This window comes from Taudactylus pleione, unplaced genomic scaffold (genome assembly GCF_031769625.1).
Source record: "Taudactylus pleione unplaced genomic scaffold, aTauple2 ptg001032l, whole genome shotgun sequence".
NCBI classification, from domain to species: Eukaryota; Metazoa; Chordata; class Amphibia; order Anura; family Myobatrachidae; genus Taudactylus; species Taudactylus pleione.
The window spans coordinates 8,466,481-8,493,311 of NW_028285433.1; the positions used below are offsets into that span (position 1 = coordinate 8,466,481).

At 44.4% G+C, this 26,831-nt stretch overlaps 1 protein-coding gene across 1 annotated transcript in view; it reads left to right on the forward strand.

Annotated features, from left to right (window-relative positions):
• The first annotated feature begins 24,161 nt into the window (after positions 1–24,161).
• Positions 24,162–26,831, forward strand: part of MUSK (muscle associated receptor tyrosine kinase) — a 208,099-nt gene continuing 205,429 nt past the window's right edge. The window contains exon 1 of the mRNA XM_088461250.1: positions 24,162–24,349. Within this exon, the coding sequence (XP_088317376.1) occupies positions 24,271–24,349 (79 nt within the window). The 5' untranslated portion in view covers positions 24,162–24,270. The remainder of the gene's footprint in view (positions 24,350–26,831) is intronic.

Here is a 26,831-nt window from a genome sequence, read left to right on the forward strand (position 1 = left end):
GTGCCCCCAGTAGTAATCCTCCCTTCAAGTACCCCCAGTAGTAATCCCCCCTTTAAGTGCCCCAGTAGTAATACTCCCTTCAAGTGCCCCCAGTAGTAATCCCCCCTTCAAGTACCCCCAGTAGTAATCCTCCCTTCAAGTACCCCCAGTAGTAATCCCCCCTTTAAGTGCCCCAGTAGTAATCCTCCCTTCAAGTACCCCCAGTATTAATCCCCCCTTCAAGTACCCCCAGTAGTAATTTCCCCTTCAAGTGCCCCCAGTAGTAATCCTCCCTTCAAGTATCCCCAGTAGTAATCCCCCCTTTAAGTGCCCCCAGTAGTAATCCACCCTTCAAGTACCCCCAGTAGTAATCCCCCCTTTAAGTGCCCCAGTAGTAATACTCCCTTCAAGTACCCCCAGTAGTAATCCCCCCTTCAAGTACCCCCAGTAGTAATCCTCCCTTCAAGTACCCCCAATAGTAATCCCCCCTTTAAGTGCCCCAGTAGTAATCCTCCCTTCAAGTACCCCCAGTATTAATCCCCCCTTAAAGTACCCCCAGTAGTAATTTCCCCTTCAAGTGCCCCCAGTAGTAATCCTCCCTTCAAGTATCCCCAGTAGTAATCCCCCCTTTAAGTGCCCCCAGTAGTAATCCACCCTTCAAGTACCCCCAGTAGTAATCCCCCCTTTAAGTACCCCAGTAGTAATCCCCCCTTCAAGTGCCCCCAGTAGTAATCCTCCCTTCAAGTATCCCCAGTAGTAATCCCCCCTTTAAGTGCCCCCAGTAGTAATCCACCCTTCAAGTACCCCCAGTAGTAATCCCCCCTTTAAGTACCCCCAGTAGTAATCCTCCCTTCAAGTACCCCCAGTAGTAATCCCCCCTTTAAGTGCCCCAGTAGTAATACTCCCTTCAAGTGCCCCCAGTAGTAATCCCCCCTTCAAGTACCCCCAGTAGTAATCCTCCCTTCAAGTACCCCCAGTAGTAATCCCCCCTTTAAGTGCCCCAGTAGTAATCCTCCCTTCAAGTACCCCCAGTATTAATCCCCCCTTCAAGTACCCCCAGTAGTAATTTCCCCTTCAAGTGCCCCCAGTAGTAATCCTCCCTTCAAGTATCCCCAGTAGTAATCCCCCCTTTAAGTGCCCCCAGTAGTAATCCACCCTTCAAGTACCCCCAGTAGTAATCCCCCCTTTAAGTGCCCCAGTAGTAATACTCCCTTCAAGTACCCCCAGTAGTAATCCCCCCTTCAAGTACCCCCAGTAGTAATCCTCCCTTCAAGTACCCCCAATAGTAATCCCCCCTTTAAGTGCCCCAGTAGTAATCCTCCCTTCAAGTACCCCCAGTATTAATCCCCCCTTAAAGTACCCCCAGTAGTAATTTCCCCTTCAAGTGCCCCCAGTAGTAATCCTCCCTTCAAGTATCCCCAGTAGTAATCCCCCCTTTAAGTGCCCCCAGTAGTAATCCACCCTTCAAGTACCCCCAGTAGTAATCCCCCCTTTAAGTACCCCCAGTAGTAATCCCCCCTTCAAGTGCCCCCAGTAGTAATCACCCCGTACAGCCCCCCCAGTAGAGACACACGTAATAAAAAAAAAAAAAAACACTTACCTGAACCCCCATCGCTCCTGCTCCCGCCACCACTATCAGCTACTCCTGACCATTCTCCAGGGCCGCTTTGCATTATGGGAGAGACTTCATGAAGTCATGAAGTCTCTCCCATTACCCACTGCGGGAGCCGGAAGATGGCTCCCGCAGTGGGAGCAGCAGCAGCAGCCGATGAGAGTCTGACAGACTCTCATCAGCTGCTGAAACAAACACACAGCTGCTGGCACCGGCGACTGTGTGTTTGGCACTGTGTAGCGCTGACCAAGCTCCATCCGGTCAGCGCTACACGCGCGGTGCAGCTGTGTCACAGAGACACAGTCTGCACCACTGTAAGCCTTTGAAATCTGCATGGTCGCGGCCGCGGCGCCCTTCACTATGTGGCGCCTTACGCGGCCGTGTACCATGCGTAACCATAGAACCGGCCCTGCTCAGTAGTACAGATCACTTACATTACTGCTTTCAGAGACAGAGTAGACATAGTGATAGCCAGGCAGCAGCAGGGAGGAGCTCCATAGTGTGTGCACACTGCATCAGCTCACTGGATGGTGGTGGTAAGAATCTCCCTTATTCAGTCTCCCCTGTCCCGTGCAGCAGCAGATTAGCCCTGTGCAGCCCAGCAACCCTGGGATGCAGTCAGGAAGCTGATGGTCAAAATGCCGACCGCCGGCTTCCCGACTGTCAAATCCTGGCAGGGTACTAATGACAGACATCGAAATCCCAATGTCTGTCACTATACCTACGCCATACCAAATTAAGGTAAACCGGGTGGAGGGCGCGGAGAGCCGCACGGGGTAGGGTAAGGATAGGAGTTCCCGGGGGGGACTTAGGGTTAGGCACCCCCCCCGCAGGGTTAGGGTTAGGCTAGGGGAAGGGGGGTTATGGTTAGGCACCCCCAAGGGGAGGTTAGGGTTGGGCAACCCCCTGGGAGACTTAGGTTTAGGCTGCAGGGATGGTGGGGTTTGGTTTAGGCACTTGGGGGGGTTCGGGTTAGGCACTTGGGGGGGGTTAGGGTTAGGCACCCCTAAGGGAGGTTTAGGGTTTGGGGGTAGGGTTAGTTATACTTACCTAAATCCCCTGTCAGGATTATCACTGCTGTCAGTCTCCCGGCATGGGGATTTGAACTGCCATAGGGCCGGCGGTCATTCGTACTGATTCCGTAACCCCTGCATTGCTGGCACTGCCCCCAGTACATATATACTACCAGCTGCCCATTTGCTACTGACCTCTAGCTTCAGGCTCGTGTTTCATTCAGTTTCAGTTACTCCTTCTGGCTCCTCCCACCCTGCTCCCCCTGCCTGCTGTCTGTTCACCATGATGGCTGGAGCCCGGTGAATTTCAGTGAGAGAGGGCAGCACAGTCAGACAGACTCCACCTCCTACTTTATGTCCATGACAATGGCACAGAACAGTTGCGGCACCTGCTGTTTACTGATAGTGGCCATGCACAGCAGGGGGCGGAGCTCTGTAGAATTTACTCAGCCCTCTTTCTGGGCAGTCACTCTGGCCCTGGCATGATGTTACTTATAGCACGGCAGAGGTCGGAGAGAAACTGTTCGGCATAAGGGGGTTTATGAAGCTGCACCAATTAGCAAAAGTATTAAGCCTGGTATTTCAACCATGGACATTGCAGTTGATGGGTGAAGCCTCAGGATGCTTCTGGCAGGCTGCTGTAACACAGGAAAATATACTTCCTGTCTCCAGCAGCTCTGCGGTTCCTGTGTGCCTATTTTGATGGGAGGGCCTGGAGCTGCATCTCCACCCGCTCCTTTTATAATCCAGCCCTGCATCTTGTCCCTCCCAACTGGAATACCACATGTGTTAGGGAGAGCAGCTGCATGAAGTCTATGAGCTTTATAATTAGCAGCCACATCAGGAACTGGAATGGCCGCATCTGCCTGGATATCTAAATTGTCTACATTAAAAACAGGCTGCAAGAAGTTGTCAGAAGCAACCAGTAAATTATGTACTGTGGCAGAAGAGGATGCTTGCCTATTCCTGCAAGCCCCATAAAACAGCAGCTAAGCCCCCCCGCTCAGATACTCGCAGCTGGCCCGCAAAATGGTGCTGAGACTGGGAGGCACCCTGGCCATAAACAGGCACAGGCAGTGATCTGGAGTTCACGTCACCCTTATTCTAACGGGGATCCCTAGCAGCATTCCCCCTGAGCTCCGGGTATAGCCTCTGCCTAGTGGGAGACACTATGGAAATCCGAGGCTCATGGTAGAATGACAGCGTGCGTCACGGGACTGCTGTTCGGGAAGGCCCAGCTGGTCCTGAGCAATCGCCATAGCTCCCAGCTTGCTTTTCCAATGTCATGACTAGCTGAGGACCCATAAATATGACCTGGCATTGGCCTCCCTACTCAATAGGTAGCCCGCAGTCAGAAGGATTAGGTAGAATACTAGTCACCAATGTAGAGGGCAGGATAGTGATTATGATGGATCCATGCCTACAAGAAAATTTCTTGTCTATATGGGACATACATATTTTGGCGGGAGGTCAGAATTCCATGTAGATTATGAACTTTGCGGGACGCTGGATGTTCTCGATACGTATCTAAAAATACACAAATATAGGTGTCATGCTTTATCACATTAGGGGGTACTAAGCCTTAGAGAGTGATAACGTGGAGAGAGAGATAAAGTATTAACCAATCAGCTCCTAACTGTCACTTACTTGGGTCCCACAAGACATAGGAGAATTAGGGTTCAAGAAATACATTTTGATTTGTGTTATGAGAATAAGGGATCAGGTGCAGAAAATCAGAAGTAATAAGAAATGTAGAACTGTTATTCAGGCAGGATTCTTGGGCCAGAGTATTTAAGTCTTGCTGGATGTGTATTGGCGGTGTGGCACTTTGTCATATACCAATCTCCCTGGAGAATGGACATGAGTGTGCCCCTGTTCTTGTAATACTCAAGAATGAGTGGGTTCCAGAGAAAAGAAATATAGGAAAGTGGAGTGCCTATTATGAGCCTGAGGATATGCCTGATGAGTTTAAAAGATTACACAGACTTAAGTATTCCTGCCTCATGGCTGACACCTGGGATGTAGGCAGCAGGGGACGCAAAATGGATCCAGAAGAATTGATTTGAGCTGTTAAAATTTATAAACATTTCTGGTGCAGCTTCTTCTGCTATCGGGGAGGAACTAAGAGCAATGAGGACAGTGATTATGCAAAATCGATATGTGCTGGATTTACTAACTGTGGCTCAAGGAGGGAATCATGCTGTATTTTTTTTCCCAGTAACGATGATGATCACAATGGAACATTACCTGCAGCTTTAAGACATTTACACAAGTTATGTGACAGAATGAATTCTGAAGTAGGAATAACTGGAGATTGGTTTGCAGGTTGGTCCTTCAGTTTACCAAGCTGGTTGTTGTCTCTGATGAAAATGGAGATTGCTACTTGTGTACCATAATGATGCTTTGTTGTCTGTTTGCCTGATTTCCTGTGCCAAAAGGTTACTACAGTATGTTGCCTGTTTACAACAAGGTACCAGTAACATGGCCAAGGGAAGTTCCACTGGTGCTATCAAAAGATTAGGATAACCAGGTGCTTTTGACACTTAATGAGTGAGATGCAATTGTTGGCTAAACCAATAACACTGGGAGTGTTGTATAAAACGGAGGCATGTCACAGCCGTTAGGGGCGAGTGGAGAGGCCAGGATCTCCATCGACTGACGGCGATTTTCTGTCCTTTTTTACTCATCTGTGGCGGCTGGTTTGCGTGACCCTATAGTCACTCAATGGGTTCTCAGATGATCCAATGCTGCTTCCAAGGATGCAGCTCGTATCAGTAATGCATGCAGTGTGATGCCTCCTACTGTATTACCATATTAGTGCTATCGCAGCTGTTACCATGTTAGCAGCTGCCATAGCAGATCTGTACACAACTGAATCACCCCATTGTCAGAATGTCTACATGTGAAATGTCAATTTTGTCAGAATGCCGACATTAGGGTTGGGCTGTAGGCAGGAGGGTTGGGCTGTTGGGGGTCAGGGGCATATCTATAATGAGTGCAGGGTGTGCAGGGAACATGGGCTCCTGGGTCCAGGGGGGCCCTGCACCACACACCCTGCACCCATAATATTACTTACCTCTCTGGAGTCCCACATCGGCGCAGGGGGTCCGGCACTATAAAACGACAGGAAAATGGCAGCGGCTGCTATTCTCCTATCATTTGCGCATGCGCAATACAGGGAAAATGGCCACCGTGGCCAATTTCCCGGTGACCTGTGCATACATTTTAGACTTTGGGCACACTCTAGTGCCCGGAGTCTATAACTTCGACGCTGGCCGCGCACAGTTCAGTGCGCTGCCGGCCACCGGGAGGGGAGGAGGGGGCCCGTGTTGGAGACTGCACACAGGCCCCCTCCTCTCTAGAAACGCCCCTGTTGGGGGTAGTTAGGGTTAGACTGGGGGAGGGGTTAAAGTTAGGCACTAGAGGAAGGGATTAGTGTTAGGGATAAGGGAGAAATATTCACCGGAATCCCGGAGGATCACAGCTTTGACCTGGAAAGTGACAGTCACATGACCATCAGGACCTGGAAGCCATGCTGGAGCCAAGCAGCTGCAAGAAAGTCACCAATGGGTCAACAGGGACAATATGATGACATTCAGACATGTCGACATTTTATCACTGTCTACATGATAAATGTCAACATAGTGAATGTTGATATATCATACCACACCAGTGGTAAACGTAATTCTAGTTTGCGGTAGAATTCTTATTTGTCTGCCTGGATAACTAACATGACAATAACATGACCTTTCCACGTGCTGTATACAATCGGCATTGTTCAATGATATGCATTTAATGTATGATGCAGACTCTGAAGAGTGTGTATAATCTATTATTTCAGCTAAATAAGGGAATGAAGGAAGTTAGATTATTTTTTGGTGATGAATTCTGAGATGCAAATGCTCCCGGCCAAAATAAACTACAGGTTGAGTCTCCCATATCCAAAATGCTTGGGACCAGGGGTATTTTGGATATAAGAATATTCTGTATTTTGGAATATTTGCATAAAATAATGAAATATTTTGGGAATGGGACCCGAATCTAAACAGAGAATGCATTTATGTTTTATATACACCTTATACACATAGCCTGAAGGTCATTTTATACTATATTTTTAATAATTTTGTGCATCAAAAAAAGTTTGTGTATATACATGAAATTCATTTATGTTTCATATACACCTTAAACACACAGCCTGAAGGTTATTTTATACTATATTTTTAATAATCTGAGCTTTAAACAAAGTTTGTGCACATTGAACCATCAGAAAGCAAAGGTTTCACTATCTCAGTCATGATAAAAATATTACGTATTTCAGAATATTCCATATTTTGGAATATTTGGATATGGGAGACCTGTACCACTTTTCTAAAGAGACTGACTGATGATATTGATATTTTACAGCAGTGTCTCTGGTCTGTAATGTAGCTAGAATGGAGGAGTTTTTTTTAGGAAAACCTAACCACACATCTCCAGTTAAATATAATAGTGAAGACAGTAAAAGAAGTTCATGTTACCAGAAAATCAATGCTGCCAAGACATCGAACAAGCCCTGGTGCTAGAGTGTATAGAGTGCTAGAGTGTATACCATCAGGATAAAATACTGATGATACTTATTTATACAGCAACATAGGTACAGTAATTAAAGAATTTCAGAGACTCACAATTGGCTAATTAACTTGTAAACTAGTCTTGATTCTCCAAGAGACAGTGGATAAATAATACCCAATGGTGAATTAGGCAGCATTGTCCCTGTTACAAAGCAGCATACAGTTATACGTCTATACCTATTGCTCCCCTAATATTTGGGGCTTTTCTTGCAACCACAACAACATTCCCTTCCATAAATCTATCTGCTAGTCTCTGCTTCACAGTGCCAGCACTGTTTAAAGTAAAGTTCAGAAATGATTACCAAACATAAATAAAAGTAGTATGCACCTCTCCCAAATCTCCAATCAGCACCAGTAGTTGATGGCCTGTGCTGGTTTCCACCATCATGGGAAGACTATAAATGTTAGATACCACTGTGATAGCGAAGACGAGCCCATGGGTGGTGCTACCCACCCCCATATAAAAGCGTAGCTGGGCAAGATTAAGGTGTGTGGAGCCCCCAAGAAATTAACTTGTGGTGGTCACTACCAATAAAATTGTCAATAACATACTGTATACTGGAGATGCTATTAATAATAAGTATAATGTGTAAATACTCTCAACATCACAAATGTGCTGAACATACTGTAAGGGCCTCAGTCCACTTTATGCCCCACAGAAACTCCAGTTCACATATGGCACAGTACCCCCATGCTGGTGTTCTAGCTATGTGTGGGGGCCGCCCAGTGTATGGGGGCCTGGGGCAATAGCTTCAGCCACCCTACTGCTAATCCAGCTCTTATTGTGGGGAGTGTTCTCGTAGTTGGCTGCAAACAAAGGGAAATCATGGCTTTTAACATTTTGTGTCGTCCGGTCTAACTCAAGTGTGTGAGTGGGATTTTTTTAGGGGGAACGTTTCAGGTTTTATTCAAGATATTATAACTATTGTTTTATATATAATAAAGTGGTAACCATTAGTATTTTCTAGTCTTGTATTCAATTACAGCTTATCTGAAGCTTTTTATTTTATTTCACTCTTCCCTACTGGTAGACTGCTGGAAGGCTCAGGAACAAATCTGGAAATGACAGTCTTAAATGCATGCACAATAACCTAATTTAAGAAATGGTAATCCTTGCCAGGCTACCATATTTTTCTACATCACTAAAGCATTTATATTTATTCATAGTTCCCTGTAAAAGCTGAAAAATTGCTTCCAGAGTGTACAAATATAACATTGTCCCTTTAACGTCAATGTTGGGACACTTGATTATTTGATTCAGAAATTAGGGTCTCTTGATAGGAAACAGGTTGACAGAGATTGCTTGGTAGGAAGTATACTTTCCCATTGCTTCCATCCGTGTATACTCTAGACCTTTCTAGTAATGGTTTATATGCCTTTTCAACCAGTCTTATCTCATTTTGTAAACCTATGTACACATGTTTCAATCACTTTTATTTACCTCCCATTGATTAACCATTAACCACTTTTCAATTTAAATGTATTTCCTAGATATAGGCTGTGAATGCTTTAGAAGCTTTCGTTATCCCTAGAAGGTAATTAAGAATTGTAAAAGAGAATCTAATCTTTGTAAAAATAAATTTAAATGAAAGTGAACCTTTCGCTGGAAATTAGAGCTGGCTCATTTAATAGAGCACTTTATATTATTTTATATTATTTGTCTCTATCAGACTAATGTGCGGCTGTTTAAAGAAAATCATGATTTTGATGAATGTGACGCTCAACTTTGTGAAACTGAGGGTTAATGCAATGTACGTAATCACTTTCTTTTGTTTATTCCTAGAGATGCTTGAATATTTTTAACTGGTTCAGTTATTCTCAGCAGCGTTGAGGTACCTGATTTGAACTTGCAGTACCAAATTTCCATCTTACAATCACATTTTGTGAATACTCTTTGGAGTTCAGAGATCACATTTGCAGTTTGCTTTTTGAAATTCTTCTACCATGTTTGCAGTCAAATTAGTGATTTGACTATCTTCTTAAACACATTGATAATGAATTAATAGTAGTTACTATAACAATATTTTAGCATACTGTCTTCAGTTTGCGGTTTAAGATTCTCCACATGCTTTCAATATTTTTATAAAAACACTAAAACTTTTAAAATTTAACACATGTGCTCCAGTGTGTGCAGATAGGCTTGTATGAGTTAGAACCAGCTCGAACACTGTTGAACAGGCTCGAACATGGTCAGGTCAGCTTGAAAATGTTCAAACCTATTTAACTTTCTTGAACTTTTTAATTAGTGCCAAGATTCATGAAATTACAACAAATTTCTAGTTTTAGTTTTGAACTTTGACTAGTTTGAGCATCTGTTGTCATGACGTAAGCCAGAGGTTCTCAACTCCAGTCCTCAAGTATCCCAAACAGGTCATGTTTTCGGGACAGGTGAGTTATTCTATGTTGCTGGGTCAGTAATTATCTCACCTGTTTCCACAGATAGAAATTCTGAAAATATGACATGTTGGGGGTACTTGAGGACTTCATTTGAGAACCACCATTGCTATACTGTATGCCATTCTAATACAACATTAAAATATTTAAATCTATGTTTTTTCCAATTTCAATCAAACTTGCAAACTATTACTCCAGGTTGCCTAGGTAACGCACATTATTTTTACATAAATAGAACATACACACTAGTAGAAATTAAGCAAATGGAAGAAATGATAACTTGTAATAAAACAGCTATTACTATGTATCTCCATTGAAACATCTTAATTATCAAAAGAAACATATTTCCATTGTTTCATATGAAATCCACCTTCTTTATATAAGAAATAAATGAGGAGAAACTGACTCAGAAAGCAAGTGATAAAACCGTAGTTCTAATTTACAGTACGTTGCAATCCTGATATCCTTTCTAGCAGTCATAGTGAAGAGGTTCCCAGAGCCGTAACTAGACTTTTTGGTGCCCTGTGCCAGAGAGAGCATTGGCGCCTCCCCAGCTCTTTTTTTAAATAGGGACATAAGATAGTGCACCTGAAAAAGGGCTATGGCTTCATAGGGTTGGGCCAGGGTACTCCTGGGGCAGCCAGGAGATGCTGGGGATAAAAGAAGAGGAAGCTACAAGTGAGAATGATAATAAACAGGAAAATTGACAGACCCAAACAGCGCCCCCTGCCCTGCAGTGCCCTGTGCCATGGCACTGGTTGCACTACCCTATTTACGGCCCTGGAGGTTCCTAACATCAGAAAAAAAGTACTGTAGTTTTATTTTACTATATGGTAAAATGATTTTCTGTACAGCTAAAAATATAATGTTACCAGTGCCTTATGTTATAGTTTGTTTTACTACAATCTTTGTACAGTAACAAAAGTTGCTATTAATGGTGACATACTGTAGCTTTAACACTTAGGGAAAACTGGTTGCTGCGCCACAAATTTTATTCTTGTACCAATAGCCTGTTTTATTCTTTTTGGACTTATTAATCAAAGGAAAGGGAGAAGGGGAAGTACCACTGCACTAACTTAAATAACTGTAGACCCCATCAAATAATAAACTCTCAAATTAGATATGACATTGGGGGTGTTGCCAAGGACAATAACAATAATCTAACAAAGATTCCACAAGAGGGAGAAAAGAATGTGCTATATAGGCGCACAAGAAAACAATATAGTATAAATAAAATATAACTTTTATTGAATTTAATTAAGACCTTGTTATAGTGAAATATCAATAAAATAAAGAAATAGATACAGAATAAGTGACAAAGGTTAGAAAAATGTGAATAAAATAAATAAACTGATACTCTGGGCAACTGTTAATCCAATCTATAAATGTTTCACTTTATTCTGAGTATTCATGCCTCATGTAAATCATATGACTGTTCAAAATATTGTAATGTTAAGGAAAATAATTTGTCCTATCAATAAATTAATAAACTTTGTACTCTAAATAATAAAATAGAGTACAAAGGGCCTGATTCAGAGCCAGACGCAATTAGCGCTCATTCGTCCTGAAAATAGGGGTGGCTATTCAAATGAACCGTTCGCTGTTTGCGGTCTGTTCATGCCTCTAGGTCTGAACGAGCGTACAAAACTTGCGGTCTTTTTTTGGGAAACTACGCCCCCTGGCCGCTTGCATCCTACGTCATGTCCGCTATTTATTAGATTAATCGAGTACATCGAACAGGGTATGAACTGCTCGCTATTCTTGTGGTTGGTTTTTGCTACCACAATTTTGCGAGCAGTTCTGGCTTAAAAAAAACCCAGTGACGTGGTCAATGACGCTGCTGTATTAAATATGCACACCCATAAAATGCCCGTTTTGACCATTAAGCACGCCTGCGATCTGATCTCCACTCCCCGTTTTCAAGCACCTTCCCCTGTTACCAGACACAAACGCCTCATTCTGTCACTCAAATTAGCAGGCATTCGCTATTTTGCGAGCACATGAATTTCGGCCGCACTGACTGGTTCGCGCATGCGTATAACGATCCGTACGCATGCACAGTTGGGCAAACATCGCTCGGAGCGAGCGAGCTGCCGCTTACGAGTTGCTCTGAATCAGGCCCAAAGTTTATCAATTTATTGATAGGACAAATTATTTTCCTTAACATTACAATATTTTGAACAGTCATATGATTTACATGAGGCATGAATACTCAGAATAAAGTGAAACATTTATAGATTGGATTAACAGTTGCCCCGAGTATCAGCTTATTTATTTTATTCACATTTTTCTAACCTTTGTCACTTATTCTGTATCTATTTCTTTATTTTATTGATATTTCACTATAACAAGGTCTTAATTAAATTCAATAAAAGTTATATTTTATTTATACTATATTGTTTTCTTGTGTGCCTATATAGTACATTCTTTTCTCCCTCTTGTGGAATCTGTTTCTTTTTGTACTTGCAGTTTATGGACTACCCAGAGGTTCCCAAATGCGGATTTCAAGGCACCCCAATAGTTCAGGCTTTAGAGCTATCCATGGTTGAGCACATGTGACTTAATTAGTACCTGTGCTCAGCCATGGATATCTCCAAAACCTGAACTGTTGTGGAGCCTTGAGGACCGCGTTTGGGAACCTCTGGACTAGCCTCTTTTCATTGGACTATGCTGAACCTGGTTACAAACTGCTTTATTCTTGTACTAATTGATTGTCTATTTAATTTAAAACTTAATCATTTATAGAAAATATAATAAATGCAAATGTGACAATGGTGACTCTAATAATTGATGCTCACTTTTACTCTAATATCTTCTGCCTCCTGATTGGTGGAATGTACACAGCAAGCGATATATAATGTTGATTTGCGGAACTCACTGTAGCTATGAGGAATGTGCTGCAAACACAGCCACAACTGGTGGAGGACCTGGTTTTAAAACAGGAGAAGGCAACATTTGGCACTTGAGTATATTTTGCGTGGTACCCATAGGGTCAGTCCCTCTCCTATTAGGCCTACTGTGCTGGTCCTTCCCTCCTGCTCCAGCTCTGATCCTCATAATGGAGACATTTTTGCATAATAGACTTTTACCAAACCGAAGAATCAAAGTGTGACTTCCATACCGAGCAAAGCCTGGGCCTCTGGTGATTGAACCCGAGAGCCATAACTGGCACCCCATCCCCATTTTTGTGGCTGGATAGTACAGTAATTGCCTCTGGGGATGGGGAACATATTACACCCTCTTAGCTGTGGCTAATGTCTGGACCACCAGAACTGAAAGAATTATTCATATTTCAGTAAATGGTAACCTACAGACATCCTACAGTAAATGCTTCCCTGATTTTAGCTTAACAACAAAGAAGCCCCAAACAATTCTCTATTCATAACTTACAGAATTTTCTCTTTCCTTGTGAGGGAATTGAGGTCTATGTTCTAAAGAGTCTATGTGCTAAAGCCGGATCGGTATTTGTACCTAGAGACAGAATATGGGACTGGACAATATATCTGATGGTCCATACACACTGTATGATCTGGTGTACGACCCCCTGATATATATATCTTTCCCCCGCCGCATCCAGATGCATTGTGTCAGCCGCCAGATCTTCAGATTGGCCTGCACGAAGACACGATGAACAACGCACAGTAGCACACATTACACACTGCGTACACACTGGACGATGTAGACGATTTGTCGATCCAATTCGCCTCAAAATTACAAATCGTCCAATATATTGTCTAGTGTGTACCCAGCTTAACCCTTGAAGAAAGATGAAGTGGATGGTGATTTTGGGGTCTATTTTCTAAGCCTTGGAAGGAGATAAAGTGAACAGAGATAGTCCCAACCAGTCAGCTCCTAACTGTCACTTTACAGGCTGTGTTTGAAAAATGAAAGTTATGAGCAGATTGGTTGGTACTTTGGACCTCATTCAGAGGCGGTCGTTAGATGCAAGCGGTCGCACTGAATCAGGGCGGCTGCTTGCATCCTGAACGGCCGCCTCCTTGTCGATCGTTAAGCTGTGGGTTACCGCCCACAGCTTAACGACTAACCAGGTTGATGGTCACGATGGTGAACACCATCGTGACCATCGGGGCTTATGACCAGACCCTAAGGTTGGGTCTGGGTACCCCTAAGCCCCAGGGAGCTTTCTGCTCTGATGGAGCAGGAAGCTCCCCACTGACATCACTGATGATGTCAGTGCGGCCGCCCACAAAACGGTAGGCATTCATCAACATCGACAGCCGCCCCTTTGGTAACGAGCTCCGGAGCAACAGAGTTTCTGGTGCTTGCGCACGTAACCATCGAGTCGGTTACGAGCGCATCGGTGCTCGCAACCGACTCTGAATGAGGTCCTATATCTCCATCCACTTTATCTCTCTCCAAGATTTAGTACATAGGCCCCTTGGTGTGATGGTTTGGTGAATTTCATTATTATTACGTTCATTACCACTGACATGAGGCTGTTGTGTACCTACTGACACATTTTCTCTCTGCTGTATTTCCTTTTAATGCTGTGTGACTGATTAAAGTACAGTATTGTGTAAACCTCTCTGGGTGATGTGCATGCATTAATGCCCTTTCTGATGCAGAAAAACACTGGAGGGTCTATTTACTAAGCAGTGTTAGGAGCAGGGCCGCAACTAGGGGGGGCTAGAGGTGCACGTGCACCGGGTGCCGAATTACGGGGGGGGAGAAAAAAGCTTGCTCGCGGTGGCTTTGGGGCTGCAGATTCAGAAAACAGCCATCCAAAAATGGCCACCGCCAAAGAGGAGACAAATGCTAGAGATCCTTACTGGACCTCTAGTGTATGTCTCCTGCTTTGCGGCGGCCATTTTTGGATAGCCGTTTTCAGCAGATTCCATGCGGACGAAACTCTGCTGAAAACAGCCATCCAAAAATGGCCGCCGCCAAGGAGGAGACAGATGCTAGAGGTCTTACTGGACCTCTAGTGTCTGTTAGCAGAGTGCAATGCACACAGTGTTCCTGGAAGTACCGGGAACGCTGGCGCTGCTGGAAGAAGATGCTGAAAGCTGCATCTTGTCCCGTGAAATCCCCTGGCAACGAGCATAAACCCCATGGCAACAAACATAAACCCCGTGGCAATGAGCATAAACCCCCCTGGAAATGAACAAGAAGCCCCATGGCAAGGAGTATGAAACCCCCTGGCAACGAGCATAAACCCCATGGCAACGAGCATGGAACCCCTGGCAAAGAGCAGAAATCCCCTGACAACAAGCATGAAATCCCCTGGCAACGAGCATGTAACCCCATGGCAACAAGCATGTAACCCCTAGCAACGAGCATAAACCCCCTGGCAATGAGCATGAAACCCCTGGTAATGAGCATAAATCCCCTGACAACAGGAATGAAACCCCCTGGCAATGAGCATGTAACCCCTGGCAATGAGCATAAACCCCCATGGCAATGAGCATGAAACCCCATGGCAATGAGCAGGTAATTTTAAAGTCATTAGAAGCCTTACTGTGGGGCATAAAATGGTGTCGGGCAAATATGTAAGTGGCACTTTGGTAATGGGCATTACAGTGTGTGGCATAATCTGTAATGGGCATTCTGGTGTGTGGCACTGCCTTATGGAGGAGCAAGGACAAAATCCAGGTACGGGAAGGGAGGGGGCGCAAAATTGCTGCCTTGCACCGGGTGACAGATATCCTAGTTTCGGCCCTGGTTAGGAGACAGAGTGAAAAGTGATAAGGTGCCAGCTAATCAGCTCCCAACTGTCATTTTTCAAACACAGCCTGTGAGATGACAGTTAGGAGCTGATTGGCTGGCACCTTATTACTTTTCACTCTGGTCTACTAACACTGCTTAGTAAATAGACCCCTGGAACATTTTGCATTTCTAGGTTTTTAACAAATACACTGTTTGACTTGAAAATTACTTGTCTGTTTATTTGTACACCTAAATGGCTCAATTAAATAATTGTGTTTTACAGTCAACAGGGTTGCACTGAGCCACTTGGGTAACGGGTATGCTTTCTCAAGCCTTACCAGGCTGGACCCATGATGAAAGCTGTATTTCCTTTTCAGTGTTTCAGCTAGGAGGATGTGGAGCTGCACACCCAGGCACTACTGCGGCTCTTCCTGGTGGCTGTTCCCTCCCCTGGAGACTTCACCTCTGCACCATTTCCAGGAAGTGATAGAGGAGTCTCCCAGCATTCTACTGATAAGGTATTGTGGGCGAATGTATCAAAGCAGAAATGCAATAAATCTGATTTCTTTATCAGTTAAGGATTCCCAATATGTAACAATAAATCCCTCCATTTCCCTACAGACGTGCAGTTCCCATAGGTTTCTATAAAGACTGTGATATGGCTAATTGTATCAAGATACAAAAGGCTTAGCTTTCTAGAGCTTGAGTGCCAATAGCTAATGTCATATTTTTATGGTTTTAGCTTTTGTAGTCTAAAGGCTACAATATCAGAAATTATTACTCACCCCTCTCACATCTGCAACACAATGGCTCCTCATGTGCTTTGTCAGGTTTGAAACCTGTAAGAATATACTGTATTTCGCCGGGACAGCTTGATATCACAGGAGCTGTCCTGGCAAGTTCTAACTAATACATACCGGCGAAAACCTTGGCAGGCAGGTCGTGATGATCCACGGAGCTGATCACAATTTTATAGAGATCAATGATAGATCTCCCCCAGTATGTGTGTTTTAGGAGCTATTATTATAGAGTGGGGACTGGTGTGTGTGTGTGTGTGTGTGTGTGTGTCTCAGTGCCTCCTTGTCAGTGCAGGATATAATGGGACATACTGTATAGGGAAAGCAGTGTCCTAAGGTTCTCTAGTCCCGTGCATCAAAGTATGTCCCTGACAACAGGCAGGAAATTACAGTGACATGATCAATGCCTGTCTCCTGAATAAAAGAGATTTATAAAATCCAGATAATCTCTGACACAGCATACCTAATGTCAGAACTTGTGACAAATGCATCCGAATACTTGAATAAGTTTGAGGATAGATAGGCACCCTGTTTGTTATGTAATTTTGTTAGGTAAGTTAAGGGTTAAAGGCTGGAGGGGAGGTGCGGTCAGTTATTGGTCACTTGAGTAGTATAAGCCTATTGTAGGATTTAGGGGAGGGCTTAGAGGTCCCATATAAATAGCCTGGTGAGGGGAGCCATCGTCCTCTTTCCAGTTTATTCAACAGGCTGGCTAAGGGGTCTATGTACTAAGCAGTGATAAGTGACAGAGTGAAAAGTGATGTCTGTGATAAGTGCCAGCCAATCAGCTTCCAACTGTCATCTCACAGGCTGTGTTTGAAAAATTACAGTTGGGAGCTGATTGGCTGGCACTTATCACAGACTTATCACTTTTCACTCTGTCACTTATCACTGCTTAGTACATAGACCCCATAGTGTTTTACAAACTTATTTACTCCTTTATCTGCTGTTAGATTTCACTCCCTTTCCTTTCATCACACTGGCCATTGTTTTTCCACCTTCACTCTCTTCTTTCTGTCACCTTTCACTTCTTTTCCTTTCATCACACTGACTATTCATATGCCACCTTATCCCAGGGGCGTTTCTAGAGAGGAGGGGGCCCGTGTGCTGTCTCTGACACGGGCCCCCTTCTCTCCGCCCGGTGGCTGGCTGCGCACTGAGCTGTGCGCGGCCAGCGCCGGAGTTATAGACTCTGGGCACTAGAGTGTGACCAGAGTCTGTAATGAATGCACTGGTCACCGGGAAAATGGCCACGGTGGCCATTTTCCCTGCACTGCGCATGCGGCCAATTTTCAGTCATTTTACATCACCGGACCCCCGCGCCGACGTGGGACTCCTTAGAGGTAAGTAATATTATGGCTGCACCCATTATAGATACGCCCCTGCCTTATCCCCTTCTTTATATCACCTTTCCTTGTTCTGTGTATTCCAATGCCTCATCCCTCCCTCCTGTCACCGTTTTTCTCTTCCCTCCCTCCCCCTTTTTTGCATTACTAGCATCCCCCACCCTCCCCTTTTCTTACTGCCCCAGGAGTTAACCCACATTAGGCATGCCCCCCAGCGCCCCCCCTCCCGCCACTTCACACGGTATCCAGACCTCTCACCCAGTGTCATTTATCCCCCCCAGGTGTGGCTCGTGGTCTGCAGCAGACCACGATGTTGCACCTGCTCTCAGCTTCCCACGCGCGCCAGTGCTCACGTGCACCTGTGCCCTTGGTGCGCTCATGCCCCCGGCCCCACCTGGCCCTCCGGCAGCTCCGTGAGTGACCCAGGTGGCGCCCTCTCCCCGTCCTCTGCCTCCACTCACCAGGCCAGCCTGCGTCCTGCATCGGCAGTTGGCCCTGCACACAGTGTCGCGGTGGCCATCTTAGGTTCCTCCTGCATAGGGACAGCAGCCCCCCTCCATTTTAGCGCAAACACTGCTGGGGGGGTTCTTTCATTGGGGGCTCTGAGCTCCCTCCCACCTTTCTCCATACTGCACACCCCATACCCAGCGAACGGGGGTTACCTCCCTTTTGCAGCCCAGGGTTCGAGAAAGCCTAGTGCCCATTAGCCATCCCCCCATCCCCCTGTATCACCAGCCCCCACCCTCAGTACGTTCCCCCTGCTGCAGCCCGGGCATTGACACCCCCCCCTTCCATTTTTTTTTGGTTTTTTTTCTCTTCTGTTTTACTGGACTTGCCAAATATGTTTCAAGCCCCCAGGACACTAGTGCTATGTTGACGTTGAATCAAGTCGTGGTGGGCGCACTGTGCAGTGAGGGACAGTTGACTAACACACAGGAGACAGTGGCTGGTTCTTCGACATCAGGATCCAGTGAGCATGGTGTTAACCCATCACGCAGCACATATTTACCATCCACTGAGTCTAGTGATTCTTCCAGTTCATACGAGAGGCTGCGCAAGCTCATGCGTCACTTAGCACACAAAAGTTAAAGGGAAATGGGGGAGTCATTAGTGTTCTAGCGCAGTGTCGGCAACTAAGGTGACAGATGCAGCATGGGATACGATTCACTGTGTGAATATTGGCAATCCTTAAGGGTTTAAGATCTAAGTAGAGGGAGTAGTGGCAGAGGGAGCCCTCCATTCATAATGGAGTTGAGCGGCGGGTAGGTATGTTTTTGCGGCATGCTACCTTGACTCCAGGCCTGGGGAGTGCATGAATGTGCTAACATACACACGCATGGTACACGGCATACACTTGTCAACTGAAGGTACCGCTGGGCATCAATACGACGGAACATTTAGGGCACAATAGGAGGGGCAGGCAGTGTTTTATTAGGTTTCCAGGGCGTCGAGGTTTGGCTTGATCAATAAATCTGTCTAGTTCGCCTGCGGTTTCCACGGCTGCCCCAGATCTGCAGGCATCAGCTGTGGGTAGCGCTACATGTTTAATAACGCGCACTGTCATGAGTAGCAGGCTGTGGATGCAGACATATCTGCATGCTCTGCGGGAGCTGTCACCCAGCCGAGGAGTGTCGGCTGGTCTGCGGTGCAGGGGCAGGTCAAGGAGAATAATGCAACGAGTAGCGGAGGTGTTTAGAAAAGCACCGTCGCAGATCATTTGGGGTTTTTTTTGCGGAGCTGGTTGGCTCGTTACCCCCCCTTGGAGGGGAAGCAGCCTTTTTTGTTGCAAGGTTTTGGCGCTGGTTTGCATTTACCTTTGACTCGGGTCATGTCCAAGGTTCTAAGAGGATTCTGCGCATGACCATCCAGATGTCGTTATGTTTAAAGTGGAGGTGGTAGACAGGTTGGGGCACATGTGCGGTCCGTTTTGCTCCACCCCCCCTTTTTTTCAGAAAGTTTATGTGCACCGCCTTTAAGGCGGTGCAGTAGAGGGAGCCGGGTAAATTTGGGTTGATACAGCATCTCTTGCCCAGGTAGAAGGGTTGGGCTCCCACGCATTATATCTGTTAAGATTGTCGCGTCGCTTACCAATCTGTCAAACACGCACTTGAGATAGTACAAGGTTTTGAAGGGAGGGATCTACTAGCTAAGGCGGATATCGAATCTGCTTTCCGGCTGCTGCCCATTCACCCTGAGTCCTTTAGATATGGGGGATTTTAAAATAGCAGGGCTCTATTACGTTGACAGATGTCTGACGATAGGCTGTTTCATTTTGTGTACTTTTGCAAGTGTTATTAGTTACTTTTTGCAGTGGTGCTTCCAGGCGGGTATAGGGCATACTGGCGTGTCCCACTAGTGGAATGAGTTTCTGTTAGGGGGGGCGAGTAGATGCCTGACCTTGCGAGGATTTACTTGTTTCCTTGCAGGCCTTGTTCGTCATCATGAATGCCCTGGAGGTTCGTGACAAGGCGGAGGGTCTAGTTATGCGCATATCTTACTTGGGTATAGAAATCGATACCTTGATAGGGTTATGCCGCTTGCCTATGGAGAAGGTGTGGTGTTTTGGGGGAGTTGCCAGAAGCATTTGCTTCGGCAAAGATGGTTTCGCCACTTGCAATAGCTTTTGGGTCTCCTCAGTTTTGTGTTTAGAGTCATACGTAAGGGTTGGTTTTGTAGTAGATGGCTTTGGAGAGCCACAGTGGGGGATAGGAAGCCTCATCACCTCATTCTGCATCTCTTTGGAGCTGAGTTAGATTCTGCCCGTTTGGCTGGTTTTTATGCCCAAATTCAATGGAGTACAGATATGGCCTCCGGCACCCGTAGCCAATTCCGAACTTCAACTGTTTACAGATTTGTCTGGTTCCTTGAGTTTTGGTGCAATTTGTAAGGGCGTGGTGCATGAAGCCGGGGCCGGATATTTGTCAGGTTCAGGGCCTAACCAAGATCATCCTTCTTTTAGATATTTTCCCAATTGCAGGGGCTGTTGAGCTGTGGGATAGCAAGATTTACAATAGGCGAATCCTGTTTTTGTGATACCTTAGGAGTGATATAGGCCAGCATTAATCAGGGACGGACTTAGATCCAGCCTAACGCTTGTTGAGCCATTTGGCATTGCTATGTGGGTAAGGAATATTAAGTTTAGGGCTCAGCAAGTTTCGGGAGTTGCAAACGAGATAGCGGACGCCTTGCATCATTTGCAGAGTGACAGGTTTCGTTCGCTCGCACCTCCCGCTAGTTTACATGGTTTAACCATCCTCTTCCTTGTCTGGCGAATCATAGCACCGGCATCAATGGTCTCACACTGAAGTCATTGGCACCTAGTACCTTAAAGACCTACACGGTGGTTTTGTATGATTGGCAGGGTTCTTAGCTTCCAAGGGCAGGTGAGGTAGGACGGTTGATGATTTTATGGCAGAGTTTTGTCTGGAGCTGCCGTGAAGGGGCTCATTCCAAGGCGGCTTGTCTTCAGCATTATCAGGTATCTTTCATTTTTCCAAGTTGCGCGTTTGGTGGATCAAGCCAAATAATTCGTACTAACCAAGGCGTTCACAGGGTGGGCAAATGAACGTCATAGCACAGGCATTACGTGGAGCCCCATCAATTCTGCTCTATTACTGGATTTGATTGGGACTGTAAATGGGGTTGCTTTGGGCAAGTATCAACTGCCCCCCCCCTTTTTAGTTTAGCCTTTTCCTTAGCTTACTTTGAGAGCGGCAAGTTGGTCACCGCCTAAAGATGGGACCAGGTCTCCTTTCCAAAGGAGGGGCTTAGGCTGTGCCAATTAAGGGAGGATGGTCCTGCCTCAGGTCAGTCTGCGCTGGGCGGGGATCCGCCCCTATTATTTAGTATTGGTATCCATTGGGCTGTGGCCTCGGAGCACTGCTTTCTTCCTGACACCTATTCTAAATTTTAATTTGATCAATAAATTCTGGCTGTGACCTCTTTTAATTCCATATACATGTGTCAGTGTGTTTATTTCTAGGTTTTGGCTTAAGTTAAGTTAACAAAAAGGAATAGTAAAACAAATGGGTGACTTATGACATCAGCCTATGATTTTGTATGTTAACAATATGTTTGGCCAATTGCCAGTTGAGTCCAAAAAAATAAAATTGTAAAAAAATATTCTTGTGTCTTTTTTCTTCTTAATAGCGCATTTATTGCTTTATATAGCGCGGCACCTAAACACTTTGTCCGATTTTTATTTATATTCTGTATTTATATTCATTACAAATATTTTTCTTTGTTCATGTTAGAACTGGGGGTACAAATACCAGTTATTTGCTGCCAGGGGATAGCCAAGTGGAAAATGATTGAGAACATGTGACTTTGGTTGATCCTTGCTGATTGGCTTCTTAATGTTTTATGCTCTGTGATTGACGTGATTCTCCACTGGGCATCATTAATGTGGTCAATATTTGGAATTATACTGATAATTTATAATAAAGACATAAAAAGAATACATATTTCCCCTAACAGTCATTGTGTCTTAGTGTAAACATAGACACAAGTCCACATAATCTAAATTGTAGCATACATTTTCTTTTAATGTTACCAATAGGAAATACATTAGAGATCGTACCAAGGAGATGATGATGATTAAATGTTACCCAACCATGCACAATACCATCCATTGCTCTACTACACTTGATTTGAGTGAAAAAATATCTTAATACCATTATTTCAGATGCTGTATATATATTTTTTTTACAAACATAGTTTTTGGAGTATCTGGAAGGAATAAAAACAATACAAATAAAAAATGTTGAATGCATGTATACACCGATAAAGTTTCTCTGGAAACCAAATATTAGCACAGGTTAAATTACTTTATATCCACTTTATGCTTCAAAAGACTAATGCAGAGTTGGATGGAAATTGGCTGTATATGCTTCTGCATTGTGTGCATGGAAATAAATACTAAAACTACCCCCAGCAGTGACATGCGGTGAGGTCATTGGCTGGGGAGGCACACATGGAGATAGGTCTGAGTGCTTGGAGCCTGTTTTATCCCCTACTCATTGTAACTCTCCCATCACTACACTAAGCTTCATTGTCCATTGATTTTCCTACTTACATCACTGTGTCTTCTCTTGCTGCTGAGCTCTGAACTCTAAACACTGCAGTGCACTTCCTGGTCACATGACACTCTCCTACCTGCATCACTGTGTCTTCTCTTGCTGCTGAGCTTTGATCTCTAAACACTGCAGTGCACTTTCTGGTCACATGACACATCCAAGGTGTCCATCAGTGCTCAAGGCATGCCCTCCATACTCAGAGGTATGCCTCTATTAGAGCTCTTTCTGTGCAGCTTACCGCCCGGTGGTGTGGCCACACCCCCAGCTCTCCAAGCGGGTTGTGTATAGATACCCCACCTGTCGGGTTGCCGCTGTTCAGAATACCGACAGCGGCATCCCGACAGCCAGGATCCTGACACCCATAGAACCTAACTGTGAGTTCTTTTCTATCCCCTACCCTAACCCTAGCACACCCTCCTTGGTGCCTAAACGGGGGGTTTCCTAGTGCCTAAATCTAACCTCCCCCTCCCCGCACCCTAAACCTAACACCCCCTCCCCGGTGCCTAAACCTAACCTCCCCCTTAGTGCTTAAACCTAACCCCTCTTCCCCACACTCTATTCCTAACCATCCCTCCCCGCTGCCTACCCCTAACCCTCCACCTAGTGCCTAACGCTAACCCCGCTAGCTAATGCTACCCTCCCCATGCACCCCGATACTTACCTTCGGGATGCCAACGGTATGGATACTGGTGCCGGGATCCCGACCTGTCGGGATTTTGGCACCGGTATTAAGACCGTCGGCATCTCGCATCCCGGGATGCTGACTACATCCCCTGCAAGCAGTGTCTGACTATACAGAAGCATGGCTGTAAAAAACAATTCTGGTGCCCGTACCCATTAACAATCCTCTCTTTGGTTGTAATAAAGAAGCATGGCTGACCTGTTGCTGCCTCATCTTTCCTCTCCCAGCAGTCCCAAGGAACTCCACAAAGCTGGTGAGTGTTAATTATAAAAATTATTTCAATAAACAAAGAAGACGCTTATAAGTTAGAAATATCTACTTTGTATTATTCTAATAATTTTTATATCAAACCACAGGAGTATGACAGGGGAGGCTCTGTCTCCTCTGCCTACTCTGACTGCACGTCCCTGACCCCCAGCCTGTACTAGGTGCAAAAGATATGTCTAAGAACATGCTTATTTACACTTACACCCAAGGCTACATGGACTGCCGCTGTATCAACACACCCACACTGAATTGTGCTTATGAGAGAACTCCCCGTTATAGCCCAATTACGCCTATTCATTCGCAAGTAGAGATGTAAGTGCAATGCATAAATCTCTGCATCGCACATACTGTACCTACATATGTTTGGTCCTGGAGCATGTTCAGTGTGAAAACATACACTCGCAAACAGGCTTACATCTAGCTCTGCATCAGGTTCATTTTTCTTAAAAACGCACCATAACTACAATCACCTTATAATGAAACAGTTGCCAGACTGCTGGGCATAACCACAGGCTTAGATAATTTTTCTGTTATCCTTAGCCTGCCAAGATGGATGTTACAATGTTCCACTAAAAAAAAAGTCTAGGCGGATTTGCTTTCTCTTGTTTCCTGAGCCTTGCATACTTCCATCGACCTAAGTAGATGTACACCAGCTGGCCATGTCTATCACTCCAGACTAGTCACAGAATTCCTGAATATACTTAGATCCGGCAGGGCCTGCCACACAGTCATTAGTCTGCAGTACTAGTACAAACCAGGGTTTAAAATGAAGCAAGCTTGGAATTTCACTCTGTTTTTGTAAAGAAGCCAATTTTTGGGAAATTAATCATGAGAGATTTACCACACATTCCACTTCTTTCTATTTTCACCATGGCTGCTTTTGGTTTGGCGGAAAGACTCCCCAAAGGTTTGTTTCCATCTTATCACTGGGTCACGGCTATGAATTTAAAGAGTGGTGAAGGGTGAAGGAAGGGTTGTATGTTTCAAGCTCAGTCAGTTTATTTGTGTGGTAACATGTTTGCATGTGGTAAAGTTTATTGGCATAGTATTTTTTTATTCTTTGTTTTGTATTCATGTATGTAACATTTAACTAAAGCGGTGTGCTATATTTAGTTACATTAACACTCATTATCTATTATCTTAATTGTATATCCCTGAAAAATTTAAATATAATTATTGCAAAATATTAGAGAGCATTTCACTACCTAAAAACACTCACTGGTTACTTAATTTTTTTAAAATATTTTTGGAAAAAATATTTACTAAAAGATTACATTTAATTAGGCTTATTTGCAAAATTATGGGATGTCTGATTATATTGTGCAGGGCTTCAATATTTTACTTACTATATCTGTATATTGTGTAAACAAAATTAGATACAGTATATACATTTTGTAAGGCTAATAACACATTTTCAATCTAGTCCTTGATTTGTGAATCATACAAATGTTTATTAAACCTTTAATGAACTTTAATTCCTGCTACCGTGAAAAGGCATCAGTAAGAACCATCAGTGATATATATGGTTTATTTTAATAGAATTCTCAATTATAATTACATTTAATAAAATTACCTTGTTTGACCACTTTAGCAAAAAATTAGTTTAGTTTTTGCCCCACTTGTTAGGTAATTGTTAATTAAGTTGTAAGGTGACATAGAAAAAAATCATAACATTATGGACCTATAAATACATCAAATCTTTTCAAAAGTACATGTGTGGTATTCCCATAGGTGCTAATAGTTTTGGTTATTTTCTGCCGCTACATTAATTGCTTAAATGCAAATACGGGAATAATTCAGTACTGTATGGCAATCTATTAATGACACTTCTGTTTTTCCCATTCAATAGAATATACATTAAGCCTTCTCTCTTATGATAAATAAAAAAAATAATAAAGAAGTTACTTACTTAGACTTAGAAATAAAAGAAAGTATTCCTGGCAAAGGAACGAAAGCAAAAAACTGCAAGTTACATTCAATTTTAATGAAATGAAAGAAAAAACAAAACAAAAGAAAAGTTGGATTCAATCATATTAACATGCTTGCTTAGAATATTTACACACATTAATGAATTTATTAATGCATAATGCTGCTTAGACTTTTTACTTTTCTAGTAGCATCTTAAAGGGTTTGCTGTTTATAATAGAATTCTAATAAGAAACACTTATGGGCTCATGATACATTGTGTGTACACCTGTTTCTGTAGTGTAAAATACACAAATCCTGTGCGTATGACTGCATAAAAATACATATGCTTGCTTTGTATACAGATATGACACTTGTGCGCCCTTACCGTTAGAGAGGTGGAATGGGGAGGGATGGGACGTACAAACTAAGTATAGTAAGGGAGTGTTTGCGCATTGTCAAACTAAGCCAGACCCACATGGAGACGCATATATGATGATAAAAGTCAACAGCTAGCTGCTTCTGATTTGCTGCATGTTAAATTAATTGATTGTTTATCTTTGATTTCATTTTGTTGCAATATTTCTTATTAATTTGCTTCTATATCTATAGTACATGTATAGGAAGCATTATAGAGAACTTTTTTTCATTTACATCAAACCTAAATGTAAATGTTTTTTCTGATTTTCAATTAAGGGCCATATTCAGCACTGCTGAACACAGATTCTCGATGATCTGGAATCTGCACAGGCACCTGACCCGTGCTGCGCATGTGCAGAACGGATCTAAGATCCCGCAGGCAGACTGGCAGTGATTGACAGTCTGCTGCCGTTTGTGGGTGGAGAGGGGGCGGCGATGGCCTCCATTTTCCGAGGTGTGACTTTGCCATTTGGGGGGAGGGAAGAGGCCTGGATCTCCGTCGGATGATGGAGATTTCCTGGCTTTTTCCTCTCATATGTGGCGACCGGCTGCGTGACCCCGTGGGTCTCCTTAGCCGGCCGATGTTCCGCAGAGTATCGGACAACCCAGATCGAGATGTGATGCCTCCTGCTGCATTACCATATCTGCAGTCGGATTGCAAAGCTACCTGCATCCTGAGAGAAGGCAGCTGGTGCTGGTGTATACTGTAGCATGGGGGGACTCGAGTTGGGAGTACAGCGATAAGCGTGGGGAGGGGGGATGGGTTGGGACTTAGGAGTACAGCAATGTGCGCACGCAAGGGGTGTTCGGGACTCGGGAGTACAGCTGCGAAACGTAGGGGCAGGGGGGCTCAGGAGTAAAGCCGCGGGGGGAGGGGCGGGGGGAGTACAGCCATGAGCGGGAGATGTTGGGACTGAGGTACTACTTGTCACCAGCATTAGAACATGAAGCAGTGAGCTACAAGGGAGGTCTGAAACAATGAGGTGAGGACAGACAAGAGGGGAGAGAGAATTAGGGAAGTCTGATTGCAACCTATTATAATTATTATTACTACTCAGAGGACC